The sequence below is a fragment of the Sinocyclocheilus grahami genome, unplaced genomic scaffold, assembly GCF_001515645.1.
Source record: "Sinocyclocheilus grahami isolate Dianchi unplaced genomic scaffold, SAMN03320097.WGS_v1.1 scaffold306.1, whole genome shotgun sequence".
In the NCBI taxonomy this organism is placed as follows: domain Eukaryota; kingdom Metazoa; phylum Chordata; class Actinopteri; order Cypriniformes; family Cyprinidae; genus Sinocyclocheilus; species Sinocyclocheilus grahami.
In genome coordinates this window covers 1,830,303-1,850,412 of record NW_015505485.1, presented here as the reverse complement: position 1 = coordinate 1,850,412, position 20,110 = coordinate 1,830,303, and the positions used below count along the sequence as shown (strand labels likewise).

The 20,110-nt window shown below is 37.4% G+C and overlaps 3 protein-coding genes across 7 annotated transcripts; 2 read left to right on the top strand and 1 right to left on the bottom strand.

The window, feature by feature from the left end:
* Window positions 1-1,468: 1,468 nt before the first annotated feature.
* On the top strand, window positions 1,469-3,584 carry sf3b6 (splicing factor 3b, subunit 6). The gene is made up of 4 exons (XM_016293774.1): window positions 1,469-1,643; window positions 2,383-2,501; window positions 2,646-2,784; window positions 3,411-3,584. Exons 1-4 carry the CDS (start codon window positions 1,614-1,616, stop codon window positions 3,498-3,500), a joined length of 378 nt encoding a protein of 125 aa, XP_016149260.1. The 5' UTR covers window positions 1,469-1,613; the 3' UTR covers window positions 3,501-3,584.
* Window positions 3,585-4,170: 586 nt separating this feature from the next.
* On the top strand, window positions 4,171-13,886 carry tdrd6a (tudor domain containing 6a). Of its 4 annotated transcripts, none has more exons than XM_016293770.1 (16): window positions 4,171-4,431; window positions 5,328-10,747; window positions 10,840-10,964; window positions 11,084-11,164; window positions 11,240-11,270; window positions 11,419-11,468; window positions 11,564-11,618; window positions 11,784-11,836; window positions 11,928-11,982; window positions 12,327-12,382; window positions 12,475-12,538; window positions 12,611-12,675; window positions 12,769-12,820; window positions 12,924-12,991; window positions 13,085-13,139; window positions 13,254-13,886. In XM_016293770.1, the coding sequence occupies exons 2-16, from the start codon at window positions 5,380-5,382 to the stop codon at window positions 13,433-13,435; spliced, it is 6,360 nt and encodes a 2,119-aa protein (XP_016149256.1). In that variant the 5' UTR covers window positions 4,171-4,431; window positions 5,328-5,379; the 3' UTR covers window positions 13,436-13,886. The 4 variants fall into 4 exon arrangements, with proteins under 4 accessions (XP_016149256.1, XP_016149253.1, XP_016149255.1 ...); XM_016293767.1 differs by having other exon boundaries at window positions 13,085-13,154; XM_016293769.1 differs by having other exon boundaries at window positions 12,608-12,675.
* A 133-nt stretch (window positions 13,887-14,019) lies between these two features.
* Window positions 14,020-19,311, bottom strand: pla2g7 (phospholipase A2, group VII (platelet-activating factor acetylhydrolase, plasma)). Of its 2 annotated transcripts, XM_016293771.1 has the most exons (11): window positions 19,139-19,311; window positions 18,555-18,700; window positions 18,321-18,471; window positions 18,086-18,179; window positions 17,922-17,990; window positions 16,808-16,979; window positions 16,418-16,531; window positions 16,217-16,308; window positions 15,603-15,773; window positions 15,367-15,515; window positions 14,020-14,815 (listed from the first exon to the last, which is right to left on the bottom strand). In XM_016293771.1, the coding sequence occupies exons 1-11, from the start codon at window positions 19,194-19,196 to the stop codon at window positions 14,715-14,717; spliced, it is 1,317 nt and encodes a 438-aa protein (XP_016149257.1). In that variant the 5' UTR covers window positions 19,197-19,311; the 3' UTR covers window positions 14,020-14,714. The 2 variants fall into 2 exon arrangements, with proteins under 2 accessions (XP_016149257.1, XP_016149258.1); XM_016293772.1 differs by lacking the exon at window positions 17,922-17,990.
* Window positions 19,312-20,110: the final 799 nt, after the last annotated feature.

Here is a 20,110-nt window from a genome sequence, read left to right as displayed (position 1 = left end):
ATTAGGGATGTAACGATTCACTCAACTCACGATTCGATTCGATTCACGATTATTATTATGTATAATGTACTAATATAGCACTTGCATATTACTGCTCTTTTGTTGGTTAATTGCTTCTATTGTCCTCATTTGTAAATCTCTTTGGACAAAAGCGTCTGCTAAATGACAAATAAATAATTGACAAATAAATAAGTAACACAAATAAAATAAATATCTTCATATAAACAAAATAAGGCTTTGTCTGTGCTCTTTCCTTTTAAAATTAGAGGCAACCACTGCATTGTAATCATGATCCAGACAAAGATGCTGCATACATGCAACATGAGCAGATTTTAAACTAAATTAGATTGTATAGTTTCGAAATTTGAAGCAAAAGCAGAATGGTTTGACTTCAGTTTTGTGAAACTATAAATAAAAATATCTGCATGAAACCGCAGATGAGCTGAATAAGACGCAGATTCACTCTCTGCCAGCAGGTGGCGCTTAAACCCTTTCCTGGTTTCCGCTGTAAACAAAGCAGCGCTGCACTTATGAACTGTAATATGCATTATACAGAGGCAAGATGAAAAGAAAAAATACTATCTAAACTTTTCTAAAGACAGTAAGTTCCCCTCAGACACGCATTCATATAAACTCCTACCCCTAAATTAATTTGTTTAGCATCTCAACCGATTTGAATCGTCACATATTTGAATCGATTTTCAACCGGCTCGCGGTTAAACGTTACATCCCTAGATACATCTATAACATGAGTGGCTAAATATTGAAACATTCACGCCGATTTGAGTGTTTTTTGTTGTTTATTTGCCGATCAGTTGGATGCATTGTTCCGTTTATTAAAATGAAAAATCGATAAGTATTGTACTGTAAATGGTGTACACTCTAAAGTCAAAATTATTGTACACTCCAAAATGTAATAATTTTCTCTCAGCTATTTAGATTTTTTTAATATAGCCAATATATTATACATGAATAAAGAACAAATGAAAATGTACATATTTAATATAGTACATTAAAAATAATTTAAAATACAAATATATTATATTTCGTCAAAATATGTTGAATTCTAAAATAAATGAAAAGGGCAGCACGGGTGTATCGTCTTAAGAGATGTTGAGTTATTTGAGGAAAAAATTGCTTGGATATATAGGCTAGCAATAAACGTGCTTTTGCTGACTGAATTTACTACGATTAATATGAGATTTGGCAAGGAGCAATAAAAGATTAATAATAAAGTATTAATTTCTTGCTTTGTTCACGTTATAGAAGCCAAATAACATCCTTAAACAAGCAAAAGGAGATTTTGGTTAATAAACAAATATATAATTGCTTTTAAGGACAAAAATAGTATGTCCCGTTTTGCTAGTGGCAAAACAGCAACTTTTGTCTGTCTGATATTTTTAGAATGAAACCTGAGGAATCGCCGCTTGACGTCACCTCAAAGGAACCTGGCCGCAGCCTTCCCGGAAACACGTCATCGCACTGCGCCATCAAACATTGCGCACTAGATGCGCAGCGACTTTAGCTTGAGCTAGCTGCAACTGGTTACTACTGGTAAAGGTTTTTTTGTTGTTGTTGTAAATATTGAGTTTTTTCTTTAAAAAGTTCCAGCCATGGCGATGCAAGCAGCTAAACGAGCTAATGTAAGTCCAGATTTGTTTCAAACGTTCAAATGATCGTGATGTTGATAGTGTTAGGCTAAAAATGGCTAATCGGTACATTGGAGATTGATGTTTACTGTTGTTTTCCTGGTATAAACGTGATCAATTACCTCGAAGACAAACAAGTAAGCGTTATTGCTAGCTGAATTTTAAATATCTATTTCCTGCTTTTGTATTTTTACGATTGGACGTATTTATTATTCGAGTGCCCTCTCTTTATGTATGTATGTATCAGAATCAGAATCAGAATGAGTTTTATTGCCAGGTATGTTTACACATACGAGGAATTTGTTTTCATGACAGAAGCTCCACAGTGTAACAGAATGACAGTGACAGAACAAAAAACACAGATAATAAAAAATATAAAAATAGAACAAGTAACTAAGGAATAAAAATATATAAATCGACAATTGTATGTACAGGTATATAACAATAGACAGTTGTATGTACAGGTATATTATGTGCATGTGTATGCATGCATGTATGTATGTATATATATATATATATATATATATATATATATAAATAAAAAGGTCTAAACGCTTACCATATTGCGTCCATGTCGGAATTCATGAATTCTTTTTCATAATTAAATGTCATTCGAAGCGCTTGAGAACGTTTAAGTTCTTTAAATGACTGTGTGGTTTGTGTTTTAATAATCTGAAACTGTAACATTTCATGAATGTGTATGTTAATGTTTCTCTTTGCTGGCATGTTTCAGATTCGTTTACCTCCAGAGGTGAACAGGATATTGTATATTCGTAACCTTCCATACAAGATCACCGCAGAGGAGATGTATGACATCTTTGGAAAGTATGGGCCAATTCGTCAAATCAGAGTGTAAGTATCAGTGTATTTTTCTCACATTTGCATACTATTATTCATAAGAGACACTTTAATTTAATTTAAAGAAAGTACTGATTGTGTCATTAATGGCGTTTATTTTTGTAAGCTGAGTAACTGATTGTTCTGTGATTGTTTTAGTGGGAACACACCAGAGACAAGAGGAACAGCCTATGTCGTATACGAAGACATCTTTGATGCCAAAAATGCCTGTGATCACCTTTCTGGATTCAACGTCTGCAACAGATACTTAGTTGTATTGTACTATAATGCGAACAGGGTGAGTTTAACAGTTTTTTTGCCTTTGATTCTAACATTAACATTATGGTATGTGAAACTGAAATGTGTTCATGATGTTTTGTTGTATGTTAAAGATGTCGATTACCAAAAGTTAAGATTTTGTCATTTACTTCATTTCTGTTTCGAACACTTATTTTATTTCTTCTGGGGAGCACAAAAGGAGATATTATGCAGAATGCCCAAACCATTATTTTCCATACAGTGAAAACAGACAGTGACTAGAATCAGAATTAGAATGAGCTATATTCTCCAAGTCTGTGCAAACACACAAGGAATTTGTTGTGGTTTTTTTAGGAGCTCTTACAAACATACATATATGACATTGAGACCAGAAAGAACTTTAAGTAAGGAAGACTGAGAAATATAAATGTGTATATATATATACACACAGTGGGTACGGAAAGTATTCAGACCCCCTTACATTTTTCACTCTGTTATATTGCAGCCATTTGCTAAACTCATTTAAGTTAATTTTTTTTCCTCATTAATGTACACACGATGTGGTAGTTGGACTATTGTCCAACTATTCATTTTGGCAGTTACTTTCAAAGTAAATTTTATCGAGTGTCATACAAAACTCTAATGTTACCTGTTTTTCCCCCCCAGGCTTTCCAAAAAATGGACACAAAGAAAAAGGAGGAGCAGCTGAAACTTCTCAAAGAGAAGTACGGGATAAACACAGACCCACCGAAATAGTCAACATTTTTTTTTTCTGTTGTTCTATTCTTTCTTGCACCCATATCCTTCTCACTTTACCCCTTTAAGTAATGATTTTTACCCCCCAAAAATTGTACCTGTTGAAGTTGAACAGCGTTCATTACTTGGCCTGAAGTCTTGTTATATATTGACCTAATGTCTTTTTCAAAAGTGTAAAGTGGCATTTGTTCATCAGCATTTGTTTTATTAAAATCAGTGTTTTTCTTTTTTAACATATCTGCCTGGTGTCTTATTTGCACATTTGTATTATACATGTAAACTAGTACACAGTAGTTATAATTTTTTACAAATTAAAATTCATAATGAACAATGATTCGAGTGGTAAATATTTTGGATTCACATTTCATTGGTAATCAATAAAATATTGCATATAAGTTCATATACTGTATATTACTTTTTAAAAAGATACTTATTTTTTATATACTATATACTTATTTTTTCTGTAATTGCATTTTCAGAAACTGCATTAAAAAAAAAACATTAACCTGAAATTAATTTCATTACAGTCTTAATCTTTATAGTAATACACTACATTAATAATTAAATAGCTTTTGTTGAATTAGGATTTTAACTTTGTTAAATATTGTTGCCTCCATCTTTTAATGAACTTCCGTCTGACCTTAAATGAGCCAATCAGGTGAATGCGCGAGAACGAGGCGCGAAAGCAACATTCGTGGCATCTAGTTAGTATCTTCTAATTTCTTCGTTAAATTATCGGATATAGAAGTAGTTCGTTTCCCCCGATTTTCGTGTAACTGAAATTTAGCTGTTAGTTAAAACTAATAAGTATCACGGGGTGAAAAGCCATTGTTCGGTTCTTAGCCGTTAAATGAATCCTCCTTGATCCCACACAAGAAGCCAAGATGTCGTTGGTCCACACTGAAATAAAAGCGGAATATAACCTGAAGTGGTGAGTGTTTGTCATGAAGGTTTGTTTCATATAGGCTTTATCTATTAAATGTGTGTTGATTCAAATGATCGACATAAATGATTTTGTCCCGTTTTAAGTGTTCGCAAACTGCTAAAGGAAAGTCACAACTTTGAAACTGAGTGGTTTATTATTGAGTTTATTAAATGGAATTTACTTGACTTTTTGAGGGAGTAAGCTGAACATTGAATGTAGAAGTTTCTTTGCGCAAGAGCCAAAATCCAGTTAACGTTACTTGCTGCGTTTTATTCACGCTGTGCTGCATCCTGACAGACCTGACGCTTTACTGACGCGACCTCATCTAATGTCATTTTCAGGAATTTTCAAAGGTTTGTCAAAACTGTCACAGCTGACGCTAAATATGAAGTTGAAGGTTACTGTACCGTTTTAAATTTATGGACCAGTGTATTTGACATGTAAGGCAATCCATAATTAGAGTAACTGTATAATGCTCTTTTTTTTGTAAGTGTATATCAGTTAATGATCCTATATGCGAATTTAATGTGTTGGCAATCAGAGACTGCAGCTGTTGCCTTTAAACTCAAGTTTATCAGTTGGCAGACTCCTTCCAACACACTTTCTAATGTCTAATTACACTTGGGTAATTTTATACTGTGTTTTTTTCATAGCGCATCGTCCCGTTTCCTGTCCCTTAATGTTATATTTAATGCAACCTTGAAAAACATGCTTACTTTTATACATATAAATTGTAGGCTGAAATCTTGACATTAGTTGTCTTATATTTTTGGATATTTCTTGTCTAGTGTGAAAATTTGTGTGCATTTTATATCAACTATTTAGAGAAGTACGGAGTTATGTAAGACAGTCTGTTTTTTATGGACCGGTGTTTATTGCCCCCCTCCCCTCTCTTTTTCTAGATACACCTAGACACTGGAGTGAAGCAGTGATTGATTCACGGAAGGAGCCACCATGTGTTCTATTCCAGGACTCCCATCAACGGGTTCAAATGTACCCGTACTCATTACCAGAGTAAACTTAAACCCGGCATGCGTTCTGGTAGAGTTTTGGGGGAATTTTGATCAAGACCAAAAATGTGCATATCAGCAGCTGAAAAAAGAGATTCAGTACCCCAGAGAGGGTTTTTGTGAATCGGATGGAAACCCTGGTGACTTGTGCCTCGTACGAGTGTATGAAACATGGTACAGAGCCCGTATAGTGTCCAGAGATACTGACGAGTACAGCGTGTTTTTAATTGATGAAGGCAGAACGCTGCGTGCCACTGTAAACACTTTAGCATGGGGCAAAAGTGACTTTTTCTATCTTCCCCCTGAAGTTGAATTCTGTGTCCTTGCCAATGTCCTACCACTGTCTCCTGAAAACAAATGGTCAGCAATGGCCTTAGAGTTCATGAAGTCCTTCTGTGGTCGAAGAGTCAATGCCACTGTTCAAGATGTTCTTGTGCCTCATCGAACATTCCTACTTGACATTCCTTGTCTGTCCAGACAGATGTTTGAAATGGGCTTCGCAAAGAAGTTGTACAGTGATCAGTTCAAGGAGTTTGTTGCCAGATCTTTGCAGGCCAAAAGTGGAACTGGAGAACCTCAGAGAATTTCTTCCATTAGGACCAAACCAATTGAGATCATTGAGCAAATAGAGAAGCAGCAGGCCTACATGTATCCAGAGCTGCAGCCCGATACTGTTGAGACTGTTGTGGTCACTGAAGTAACGAGTCCATTTCGAATATTCTGTCAGCTTAAGGTTTTCTCTCAGGAGCTGAAAAAATTAACTGAACAGATAACTCGGCATTACGAGGGAAGAGTTCGATGTAACTTTGCAAGACTTGAGAATCTAGGCAGCCCGTGTGCATCAAGAGGAAGTGACGGCAAGTGGTATCGGTCTGTGCTGCAGCAGGTCATGTCTGCCAACAATGTGGTTGAAATTTTGCAGGTGGATTATGGGAAGAAACGATTTGTAAAAGTTGAGAATGTCAGACCACTTGCCCCTGAATTCTTCAGGATGCCTGTCGTAACGTATGTGTGCTCCCTTCATGGAATAGCCGACAGAGGTATTGGCTGGACCGCTTCACAAATCGATTACCTGAAATCTCTCCTGCTCAACCGCACCGTTATCGCCAAGTTTCAGTATCAAAGCCTTTCTGAAGGTGTCCACTATGTCACGTTTTACGGAGAGGAGAACACAAACATCAACAAATTGTTTGAACTGAAGCAGAAATGTTCACTGGACTCTGATATGACCCTTACGGACTTTGCTGTTCAAAAGAGCCCATTATCTCAAAAGAGCAAGATTTTGGAGACAACCAAGGCCACACACATTGATGAAACCTACTCTGACCTTAAAGGGAACAAGCCAGTCTTTTTCACAGAAAGTCTCACACATAACACTTCACATGTGGCAGTTGTACAGCATGTTGAGAGCCCTGGAAAGTTTTGGATTCAAACTCAGCGATACGCCGATGAATTCAATCAGCTAATGAATGGCCTTGGAAATCTGTACAGTGATCCAACAAGCACTGAAGGATTGATAAGAAAGCCTGTTGTTGGTCTCCTCTGTGCAGCTAAAGCCCAGGATGGTGTGTTCTATAGAGCATCTATCTATAAGGTTATTGACAAGAAAGCAGAAGTTTACTTCCTTGACTATGGCAACACAGAACTTGTTGATTGTTTCAACCTCAGACAGTTGCCTCTGAGATTTCAGCAGTTGCCTGCTGTGGCAGTAAAGTGCTCCCTCTATGGCATTAAATCCAGACTGAAACATTGGGACGAGAGGGCTACATTGTTCTTTTCGAAACTCGTTGAAGACCGAGTACTTGATTTGCACATACAAGACAAGCATCAAGACACTCACATGGTCCAGTTAGTGGATCCGAGTTTAGATGGAGAAAATAATGTGATCCAGTTGCTGTGCAATGCAGATTTCGTAGACAGTGAAAAAAGCATTGTGGAAACCACACACACATCTGGTGTATTCTTGACAGGAGCTCGGCATCAAATGCCTTCCAGTTCTTCTGCCATAACAGACAGTGCATCTGCTTTCAAGGAATACTTGTTTCCCATTGGAAGTTCACTGGAGGTAACTGTATCCTACATTGAGAGTCCAAATGACTTTTGGTGTCAAAAAGCCAGAAATGCAGCATGTTTAGAAGTTCTAATGCAAGACATTCAGCGTTTCTATGCTCATAGTGAATTTCAAGCATGTGAAGCAGCTTGTGTTGCCCGTCATCCTGAAACTGGGATATGGTACAGAGCCTTGGTCATTCAAAAGCACCAAACGCCTCATGTTGATGTCTTGTTCGTTGACTATGGACAGACAAAGAAGGTTGCTGTTGAAGATCTTCGAAAGATCACTCCAGCATTCTTGAAAATGAAAGGACAAGCCTTTCGATGCAGTTTGTATAACCTGATCCAACCAGTTTCCCACTCAGCTTTAGACTGGAGCCCTGAAGCCACATTGCAGTTTCAAGAGTTTGTTGACACAGCAGCGTCGATGAATGTGCCCTTAAAATGCACCATATTTGCTGTAATGTATGACTCCCAGAAAGTTGTGTTCAATGTGGTAGACTTGGAGACCCCATTCCAAAGCATTTGCAATCTCCTTGTCCAAAGATGTCTAGCTGACCGTGCACCCTCTAAGAAAGCTCCTCTTCCACCCTTTCGGCTGGACACCTACTATTATTCCACACATGGAGTCAAGACTGGATGTGAAGAGGAAGTGAGTATCACCTGTGTGAAAAGTGTCACTAATTTCTTTTGCCATCTTGCCAGGAATTCGGAGGAGATTGCGAAACTTTCAAACAAGGTCAACTTCCTATGCCGTCAGCTAGAGGAAACAAAGTGTCCTCAGACTTTTGGAACAGTTTGCTTTGCAAAATACACAGATGGACTTTGGTACAGAGGCCAAATAAAGTCTACAAAACCATCAGTTGTGGTCAATTTTGTGGATTACGGTGACGCATTGGAAGTAGATAAATCAGACTTGCTGCCGGTTCCAATTGAAGCAGGAGAAATTATGTCCATCCCAGTGCAGGCAATTGAATGTGGGCTCTCAGATATGCCTGAAGATGTGCCATGTGAAGTTGAAAATTGGTTTCGGAATTTTGCGGACAGTCATTGTTTCACTGCTTTGATCGTGGCAAAAGACCCAGGAGGAAAGCTTTTGGTGGAACTTTATGAGGGAAAAACTCAAGTGAATGCATTGATCAGACAGAAGTTTCACAATGAAATCCATAGAAATGAACCAAGTGCATTCAAAGGATATAGTTCAAAGAACAGAAGTGCACAAACTGGGGCAACCCATATGAAGGAAAGTTCCAGTGGTCTAAATCGAGATTTCGGTCATCAAGTTCTGCAATCCCGGGACAGTTATGCAGCACAAGAAGGTGATGTTGAATCAAAACAGCCACGGAGGAAGTGGGCATTCCATACAGATGGTAGACCTGAAACAAGAAGAGATTTTGAGACATTGCATAATTCCCAGAAACAGCATGAACCACAAAGAAAGTCCAATGATAGAACTGATGTGTGTCACCCCTGTACATCTGACAAAACTGATGGTGTTAAACCCAAGTCCGAGGCTCTTCTTAACGAATCAGCACTCCCAGTGAAAGTAATAAAACCAGGTCTAGAAGCTGAGGTATTCATTTCTCATTGCAATAGCCCTTGTAGCTTCTTTGTTCAGTTTGCAGCTGATGAGGATGACATTTATTCGCTTGTGGAGAAGTTGAATGCTGACCAATCAAGGTGCGCAAACATTGATCCCAGTGATATTCATGAGGGAGAATTGGTTTGTGCAATGTTTTCTGAAGATAACTCTTGGTACCGTGCAGCAGTAAGAAAAAACGTTGGTGACACAGTCGACGTCGAATTTGTTGACTTTGGAAACACGGCTACAATTTCTGCCTCAAAAATATGTCGTCTTGATCAATCATTTGCTTCGTTTCCTAGGTATAGCATCCACTGCTCTGTACATAAACTGAATGTTGAGAGTGGAGACCAAGAACTTGCACCCAACTTCAAACAAGTAATTGAACAAAACATTGAAAAGGTCATGTGCACGTTTGTGAAAATGTCAGGGACCATTTGGGAAGTGAAACTTGATGTTAATGGTGTAGTGCTCGGATCCACCTGCAGGGATGATGCTACACCAGCAGCTGAGCTTACGACCCCAGGTGTCAAGCAGACATCTGATATTAAAGTATGTACCCATTACAAGAACCCTGACATATCAGCTGGTCAAATAATCACTGGATACACCTCATTCATCAGGGGTCCTCAGCTATTCTGGTGCCAGTATGTGGCAACGGACAAACTTCAAGAGTTTTCAGATGCATTACAGAATGCTGGTAATGCATCAGAAAAAACTTTGAGTGAGGAGTCTCTGCCAGTTGGAAGTGCTTGCATTGCCCTTTTCACTGAAGATAATTTGTGGTATCGAGCTAAAGTTACATCTAGGGACCTTGACACTCTCTCCATTACCTTTGTAGACTATGGAAATGAGACAAAAGTCAATATCGGTGATGTTAAGGCGCTTCCACCCGAGCTATCAGATGTGCCCCCTCAGGCATTCGACTGCCAGCTTGAAGGTTTTGATCTTTCCAAGGGTTTCTGGGCAGAAGAGGCAGATGATGTGTTCTTTGAGCTAGTTAATGACAAGCTTTTAAATATCACGGTTGAGAAAATGGGGAACTCTGAAATACCACACTTCGTCAAGCTGGATTGCAATGGTGCTGTCATCAATGATACCATGAGAAGCTATTGGAAAAGTCAAAGTCCTGAAACACCATCTGTTGAACTCTTAAGTGGAGCAAAACTGGTGCCCACCGATGTCTCTGTGGCTGCTGAAGTTAATATTGACTCCGTAGTTATCCATGATTCAGACACTGACTATGTTGATAATGAAACCTGCACATCAGTTCTCGAAATGCAACATTCTGATCAAAAGCAGCTTGATTTACTGACAAGTACAAAAGTTGGAAATGAAGCACAGGATGACCCACTCAAGATGATTACTGTAAATGTTGCCTCACCTGATACAGTGAGTATAGTGCCCTCTGATGCACAAGAGGACCTTGAAACCATATGTGCCATGGAAGATGAACCAGTTTCAGCTTTCACAAGTCCATCAGACACAACAAACCAGCATACTTCTGCTAAAGAGACAGACCCAGCACCCCTTCCTGTAGTTTTGCCACAGCACTCTGAGGAAGCTACATCTACTATTTCCTCAGAGAATATAGATAGCTTCTTTATGAATAATACAGATTCTCAATTATGCATTGTTGAGGGACCAGAGTCACCATCATTTGAGATCATTAAATCAGGTAAGCTTGAATGTGAATCTTTTAGAGATACAATATCCACTGTATGCAAGTGGCCTTCTTTCCTTTTAATAATTTATTTTTATTTTTTAAAGACTTGGGCTATTTAAGGCGAGCCACAGAAAAGAAGCCTGTTGGGTCAGAATGTGTGATAAGGACTCATGTAAGAAGAAATTGGTGCAGAGCACGAATTTTGAAAATTTCTGAAGATGCTGCATTGGTGAGTATTTATTTCTCTTCTCATTCACACTTTTTTATAAAGAGCTGCCTTTGTTGTATTTCTGGTTTTGTTTTGTCTAACTTAAGATTCATCTTCAGACTTGTTTTTTTCTCTCTCAGGTGTTGCTTGTGGAACATGATTTTGAGGTGGTAGTAGATCCTCTCAATATCTTTGAAATTCTGCCAGACGAGCCATTGCAGGTGTGGAATGCTGGAGTCTATTTTCGTGTGTATAATCAGAAAGCATGTTTTACTCATCCAGTGTTTTAATTTCAGACTTCATGCATTGAAGCTGCAGTTCGAAGTGGTAAGTTTTGTACTTTGTTATATTTTAAGAAAAAATACAATACTATAATGCCTTAGAATAATTTTTTTATTCTCTTTCCTTCATTTCTGATCATTTTTTTCACCTGAAATAAACCATTTAAGATCCTTAAACATAAAATGTTTTGTAGATGAAGTAAACAGGGAGAAACATACTGCATTGAAGAATAGTCCTTCAAAGGTAAATGGGTGTTTAACTGTGCTACATAGAATAATTACAGCAGTTGAGAATAGAACATGTACTGTAACAACCAATTCTACCAATTATTATACCAGGTGGAAGATACAGAATATAGAACTGTTGTCACTTCAGAGTCTGAAGAACCAAATGGTAAGTGTTTTTATATTTGCAAAATTACTGCATCATGTAATGCTAAGGCAGAGGAAAAAATGTATACACATGAAAATATACTATGGTGTTATTAATTGGTGGCAAAGTAGTATGTAAGTCATAAGTGCAAAGTTGTTCAAAATTGCATTTTTTTTTTATGTCAAGGTGAAGAAACACACATTGACCAAATGGGTCCAGGTGATGAACTTGCAGACCAGGTACAGTGTGATGCCTTTGTACCAATCAAAAGCAAATACAGTTGGCCGATAGTAATCTGATCGCAGTATCTCAACATGTGTTCACTTGCAGCCTCAAGCCACGGGGTGTGTATCCTGCTCCACTGTTTTGGTTGAAAATTCTGAGGGTAAGTGAGCTCACTTGATTTACCTACTTATTAAAAAGTATTGGGACCTCAATTACAAATAGTGCATTGTACACTATTAATGTACTGTATAATGTCTGTTTGCATTAAATGATCTTCAGTCTATTGAATCTGCATTTGAATGAATATTTATGTTCAGACAGAATGAAATATCAAGTCCATGTGAAAAGTTTTGCATACATGTGCGATGGGCTAGACTTATTCATTCATTAACCAAGTTTGCACGCACATGATCTTTCAAACAAAACCGAAGTGAGAAAAAAACCATCTGTCCTGCTTTATCTTTGACCTCAATGCAAATGATAGGGCTGTGTTTTTTGTTTTAGTTGTAGATGTGTCAGGGGAAGGTGCACAAGTGCATGATCTTGTTGAAGTACTTGGTGTAAGTACACAAATGTGACACATAAGACTGTTGAGGTTTAAACCTACTTAAATCTTTTTAACCCACTCATCTTCAATTTATTTGCACTCCAGCCTGAACAGGTAGAAAGCAAGGAGCCCCAAGAGGATTTAAATACTTCAGCTGGAGAGGAAAGAGGTTACTAACTTCATGAAAGAGTAGTTGATTGTGCTATTTTATTGTAATTTGTAAAATATGACTGTTTAGAAGATGCTGCCAAGATGAGTACTGGAGTGGATTTACTGATGGATTTCCTGGATGTGGCTCCTCATAAGGTGTTTTTTCTTTTCTCTCCTTTATCTTGTTAAAGACCTACACCACCCAGTGGCTGAAAATATATTCCTCATATCATGTTTTTGCAAATACAGGATGTGTGTGAGACTGAGCTTGAAACGGATGACTTGCTTGAGGAGTTTAATAGTATGTCATGTTTGCATTCCATGTTCAAATGAGTCTTTCAATTTTAACAAATATAGAATGGATGTTTAGCATCTATTAATTGTATTTATTGATTTTTTATTAGATATACCTGAAGATCTTACTGGTCTTACCAGTGATGGAACAGAATCTGACACTGCATCTGATTGCACGGTATTATCAGCTTCCTGTTAAATTACTCTATTCATTAACCAAAAACATGTGAGGTGTTTGTTGGTATTTATTGTCTGACTTTGAATACTTCAGCTTCAGGGAGATACAATTACTGCGGAAATTCATACTGATGCTGAAGAATCGTCATGCAAGTCATTTAAGTGTGAATATAAATTGAAAAAGCATTAACATTCCCACTGTTTTTATTTGAAATCTTAATTTCTGTTTGAAGTGAGAACTAATACAGCAGTGTGCTTCACAGGCGTACAAGAAAAGTCAGATGCATCTGATTTCACCAATGCAGAGGATTTACGCGTCACTCATCTGACCCTGAAGGTCGAGGACGCATCTGACGATGATGTCATTTTTGTTGGTGTTTTGCAAGAATCGCAGGCAGAAGTATATGAGCCGGAGAGTGAAAATGAAAAACAGAAGTTTGACTAATGTAAACATTGTAAACCTACATCAACCAAAAAGATGGTTGATGTATCCAAAGAGGTAAGGTACTTATGTAATGTGCGTTTTTTTTTTTTTGGTTAATCATTAAAATTGCCAGCAGCTTGATGGTATTAAATTGTTTTGTCTGCCTAAAACCATAAACCGTATAATAGCAACAATAAGCGCTTCTGCTTATTCATAGTGGAGCTGTAATTTTGTTTCCTCCTATTACTATTCAATGGTTGCTCATTGCAGATGAAGGCTGTTTTTGTGTTTCTGTTATTACACAGCCTTTCATTGTATTCCTTACATTTTGAAACAATGTTTCTAAATTATACTTCATCCAGGGATTTTGTTGTTTGTTCAAATGCTCTTAAATGTTTACATTTGTGGTGAAAAAGCAATTTGCTGCATTTTGTGGAAACTCGTTGAATTTTTCTTTAAAAAATATGCACCTTTTGTGTAGCACTTGTATGAACATTTCTTAATAGTATGTTATTCAGACTTTGTATGTGGGGAAAAAGAAAAACAAATACCAAAGGTGAGATATTGTTTAATAAACAAAATCCCACATACATATAAAGAACTTGTGCATTTTTATGGCTTTGCTGGAAACCATAGAAATATTGAAATCCCATGTGATAAGTTTTTTTTTTTTTTACTGACAAATTAGTAGTGTAAAATCTGATTATATTGACTTACAAATCAGGAAATCACAGGTTTTAGTTACAGATCCAGAGAGAACTATGAGGTTACTTTCTAGGTGTTAATCATTAGGGTGAAACAAGCAAGCTATGCCAACGAGATTTCACAGTATGGTATTTCATATTTTCAAATGGTTGTCAACAGACCCCTTGTAACATCAGTCACAGAATTCATTGAATACATTGCATTGATATAAAAACCCACTTTATATAACTAAAAACATGAAGGCACACAACAAGGACGGTGAAGTGTTTAAAAAAGTTAAAGTCGATTGCACTATTGCAACGGTACCTTTCATAAGTCATCCTGTATAGAGTAGTTTTGCCGTCTTTAAACCCCCCCCCCCCCCGAAATTTGATTTACATCAGATCACCATCTAATCCATAGTGCAAATTCAATCGTACTCATACACAGCAGTCAAAACTTTGTCTTTTATGAAATTTCAAAAACAGATTTTGCATAATGATATATTGGCCCTTTCTCAAAGGTGTAACCTTCTGACTCTTATTTGTTACATGTGCAAGATTACAAAATCATTGTACGGATACACATCCATATACATTGTATACATGTTACTCAACTAAATAGATGACTGTGGTATAGTAATATTGGTTCCTGGAATCAAGTTGACATCTTTTCCATCAATTAAAGCATTCCACTGATTGAAGTCTCTGTCCATATCTGGAAAATAAAGAGAAACGTTAGATATTGCAAACAAGTTTACAGTATTACAAACACTACAGATGTAATTTTTTGGGGGAAAAAAATCAAGTTTAACAAGACTGCATTGATTTGATCAAAACAGTAAAACGGTAATATTGTGACATTTTAAGACAATTTTAAATAACTTCTATTTCTATAGAATTTTCAGCAGCCATTACTAGTCTTCAGGGTCACATGATCCTTCAGAAATCACTCTAATATGCTGATATGGTGCTCAAGAAACATTTATTCTTATCAATGTATGTTGAAAACAGTTGCCTAATCTTTTTGTGGAAACTGATTTTTTTTTTCAGGATTCTTTGATGAAAGTTCAAAAGAACAGCATTTTTTAAAATAGAATTTTCTGTAACATCTTAACTGTATTTAACATTTGATGAATTAGATGCATCCTTGCTGAATAAACATTAAAACTTACTGACCCCAAACTTTTTAAATGTAGTGTAATACAAAAAAAAAAGTTTTTAGAAAGTGAGCTGAGGCACACAAACCCAGAAAGGTAAATAACTCACTTAAGTGGCGTTGAAGAAAAGCCAAAGTTGCTTTGTTGGAAAGATCCAAGGCTATGTGTGGATCAATCTCTCCTTTTAGCTTCATGAGCCTTCCAATCCAGTTCCCAGTAAGAAATGTGAAATCTGGGAAGCTCTGATGGACTGTCCCTCTGCCAAAACATAGTACAATTAAATGAAGCACATTTTTCAGACTGAATTACAACTTGACTTGAAAAAAAAAAAAATTAATTACTGACTTGATGGTTATCATTTTTCTAGGAAAGATGGCAGAGTCCAGCTTCTTCATACGGATGATATTCCCAATCCACTGGAATTTTTCAGAGTTAATAAAAAAGATTGGCTGCTTCACTCCAGGGAAGATCTCCTCGTCCAGAGGAAACATCCAGGTGTCCAGTGCCACACCACACCTAGGAATCAACATTGATGCCAGGATGAATATTTTGTTTTTGAATTTCTTCATGGAACTACCAACATGCTACTGTAATTAGTTTACCAAGTAAATGTGTCTTTATTGGCTAGTTTAATTTGTTCTTGAAAAATCACCTCTGAATTTAATGCTAATGTTTTTTTTTTAATTATTCTCTCTGTGATGCCATTAAGAGTGCATGACAAGATTTCAAGTAGCATGACAGCATGTATGAAGATGCATCTAAAAAAGAAAAACAGGAAACTTGCAGAGGTTTTCACAGACACCAGTGTGAAAAATAAAATAAAGGCCAACTGCACAAACTGAGAACATCGTTTCTCAGACAGCCAGATAAATGTTTATTATCTACCCACAAGATCTTGTGACACATTGCCTGTTATGATATGTACGGGTCTGGGACATTCTAGTCAGCTCAAAACATACTTGAGTTTGACGTCCTTGCACAAACATTCGATCACCGTCGCGCCTCCAAAGGAATGTCCCATAATCGCTATTCTACACAAGTCCATGGAGTTCTGAAATGCAAGAAGGCTCATTGTCATCAGCACTCCGGAATTGCAGAATATGATTGAGCAGTTCTCAATTTTAACTAAACTCTGAGTTTAAATGAACTGTAATATTCACCTCCATTGTTGACAAATCAAAGTCACACTGTAAGACGTTCTCCACAGACTTTCCTGAATTAATGTCAAAGAGAATATCCAAGGCTCTGATGCATTCATCTGCTCTTTGCTTTACCTGACACGTAAAAAAATTCATTCATTTGCATGGAACACAGACAGTTCCTTCAATGGACCACAATTCATTTCAGGAATTATGCACAAAAAAATGGACTGTCACTAACATTAATTACATAAAAGCATGATGATTATTGGTGGGTTTTCCATGCAAAACAACGCAACAAACATTTTTGGCTGCAAATATCACAAAAGGGCCTGCAAATTCTAATGTGACTGACTAGCATATCTGATATTTTGGTTATCAGATGAGTAACAAGAAAGGTGATGTTCTCACTTGCTTGTTTCTTAGAGGAAACTCAATCTCGCTTGGTTTCAACGGCCTGTAGTACATCCAAACCTCCTCCAGATTATCAGACACAGGCTTGGCTATGCCACATGATGGATGCTTTTTTGTTCCTGGCTCAGCATGTTCTCTGAAGTAGAAAGTTGCAGAAGCAGATTCATCCCTGAAATTAAAAAGTTTCCATTTTACATTTTAGTGAAAGAAAAATACACCAGGCAAAATGCAACACATAACCATAAGTGATCTTGAGATTTTTAACAAGAGTGAGGATATTTAATGTTTTATAGAAGCAAAATCTAATTTCTAGTTAATGGACCCTTTTCACAGACATTTACAAACAAGGCACATTTTGACGTAATATTTTCTGAAATATTGAAAAGTAAAAGACAATGCCGTGCGACTATATTGGATCCGACAGTAATGTCGCACCACTCAGCTGTGAGTAACTGTTTTATTATGTGGTCACTATTGCTTTGTCTGTTATTACAGATTGTTTGATATACTATATAGTATTTGTGCGTCTTTAACCTTAATCACAGCAGCGTTACACAACTATTAGCCAATCATAGCAGTGGGCGTTTACTTCCGAGTCTCCAATCCTCCACGCCTATTCAAACAGAGCGTTCTGATGAGAGGGTCAAAACAGGACAGAAAATAGCCTATTCTAAATTATGATGTTATTTTATATAAAAATCTTGATAACATTATAAGTGGACCTCTGAGAACAGTACAAAATAAGTAAAAAAGGCAGTTCATGACCCCTTTAATATTTAACGCTAGTTGAATTCAGACCCTAGATTTTTAACCTGAAAGGCAGTGTTTCACCAACCATGCTGTCCTGTGTTATGTGTCAGTCCACCGGTAAACACTTAAGAATGTGATGACGTAGTTTATACCATTGTTTGCATTCTTATCACACACTTTGACTATTACAACATACAAAAACTTTCACTGGTGCGGGGCAAGGAGAGTTACTGAACAGCAATTGTACAACAATCGTGTCAGTTTGCGGTAAGCGGCTATCTCTTATCTCAACGTACTGGTCCAGTTGCAAAGAAAAAAAAGAAGCTTTTGCAGCTAATAAATTCCAACTGAAAGCAAGCACCTGTGCTCCACAGCTGCAACAATGAAGCCCTGTGAAGCCAGTTCAACACATATGGCTGAATACAATGTCCTGAAAATACAACACACAAAAACACAGTGGCACTGTAAAACATTGAATCAAGGATTGACATCATGTTTGCTCCTGAATCTTTAAATCAAACACACCTGAAAGCTCCCAGTCCATGAGAGAAAATAATAACAGGATATTTCCCATCTGGTTTAAACGACGCATTCCAGGCTGCTGGGATTTTACAAGACCCTAATGCAAACAAACATACATAAATGTCCATAGCATGACAACAGCGGCGATGTTTTAACCACATCTCAAAGTGACAGAGGAAGTGGCATGGTTCGCTGACATTTTCAAAGGGCTCAGCACTCAATAGCCAAAAATGGTTACCAAAGAGGTAGTTAAAAATTCTTTCACTCAGTGCTCTGTTCATCTTCATAAAGTCTGCGAGGCCATTGAAATACTCCCTGCACGGGACCCAATCTGGCAGCTGCGGATTCTCAGATGCTTGGCACGGATAGTAGAGTCTCAAGAACGTGCCCTTGATGAAATATACATACATGTTTTAAACCTGCTGATGACACAAAGACAATTCAAGTACACAGAATTCAAGTGCACACTTACATGGACTGTGTGGCCCACCATCAGGTCTGTGCATCCCACTCGGTGAGGTCCTTTTCCTGGCGGGATACTCAGAGTGTTGTTGTGCCCGCTTGAATTACCCATTGTGAAAACAGCCAACCAGTTCCACTTAGGAATAAACGTTAAACCTGAAAAACAATATATCCACACGGTCACAATAGTTCATGACAGAGCATGACATGACATTTTTAAACAAGCTAGTTGACTCTCTCAGCTGACACACCTCTTGGTGCCTGACAACTTTTCGTTAACTCAGTGCTTGTTAATAACAACATTTTGGTTTATTAGTCATATGGATACTGCTTATTAGAGAAGTAGCTCATGTGAGCTCACTGTGCTTGTCAGTGTAATAATGAATGCCCACACTGTTATGGTTTACATAAATACAATAAGAAATAGAAACAATAGAAAAATATGCAAAAACCTTATGAAAATCAGTGACAAGATAGGAAGTGGCTGTCAATAGCGAAACCAGTGACAAAGACCAGCTTGTTTACTATTACTATACAAGCCACTGCTATGGCAAGGTGTCGAACAGCTTTTAAAAATAATTTCTTATGACTTACCCGACGTTAATGGACCATTCATATATCCTCTTGACCAGAGTCTGCCGATATAACACATCGACGTTAGGGCTAATTTACATCGAGTCTCAGCTGAAGTCCCCGCTGAGCAGGCGAAGCCTCATCCTGACCGCGAGACACCTCTGTCTCACAGTCAAAGTCAAAGGTCCCCCTGAATTTGGGGGGAGGGGGGGGGGGGGTCTTTTAAACAAATCTGAGTGAATGATTCGTCGAAAGAATGATTCATATTGAAAACACTCCCCTGCTTTCTTGCCTTTAATGACAGACTGCAACGCGAGCCAATAGCATTCGAGAACGGGCTGCGTTGAGCAGCATTTCATTCGTTGGACTGACTGAAAGAACACGCCCCTTCAATGAACAAATCAATTCAGAGTTAAGAATCTTGTCCAGAGTCTGAACAAGATTCGAACCAGTGAAATAAACATTGGAAATCTCGAATTAACGAACTAATTAAACAAACGAGAAAGATTTTCACGAACGGGGATCCACTGGCAGAGTCAAAAGCAGGCATATCGTTTCAGTCAGTTTCGTGCAGAACGATGAAAGAAATTGTACCAAAGAATTCTGATAATGTAAAGGCTGTTAGTACCTTTGTTGACCAATTTTAAAGTTTTTAATAAAGGTTGTGAACGACTCTTTTTTAGCTCTTTGTTCGAATCTTAAACTGATTCAAAAGATTCGAGTCGCTTTTGATGAATCAAAAGACATACATACAGCTCCATGTATGAAACTACTTTATAGCTTACATCATGTGTTAATTGAATGCATTTTAATAAATCCATTTTGCTTTTAACAGCGTTGTCTTGCCAAAGTTTTACCCCAATTTTAGCACTTATTTGGCTATCATCTTGATTTTATCTGGGTTTCTGTTTTCTGTACTTTATAAATAGCCCAGTTCTTTTTGTTTTCCTTCAGTAGGCTACAGAAACATTTAGGCCTACTAAAATATGGATT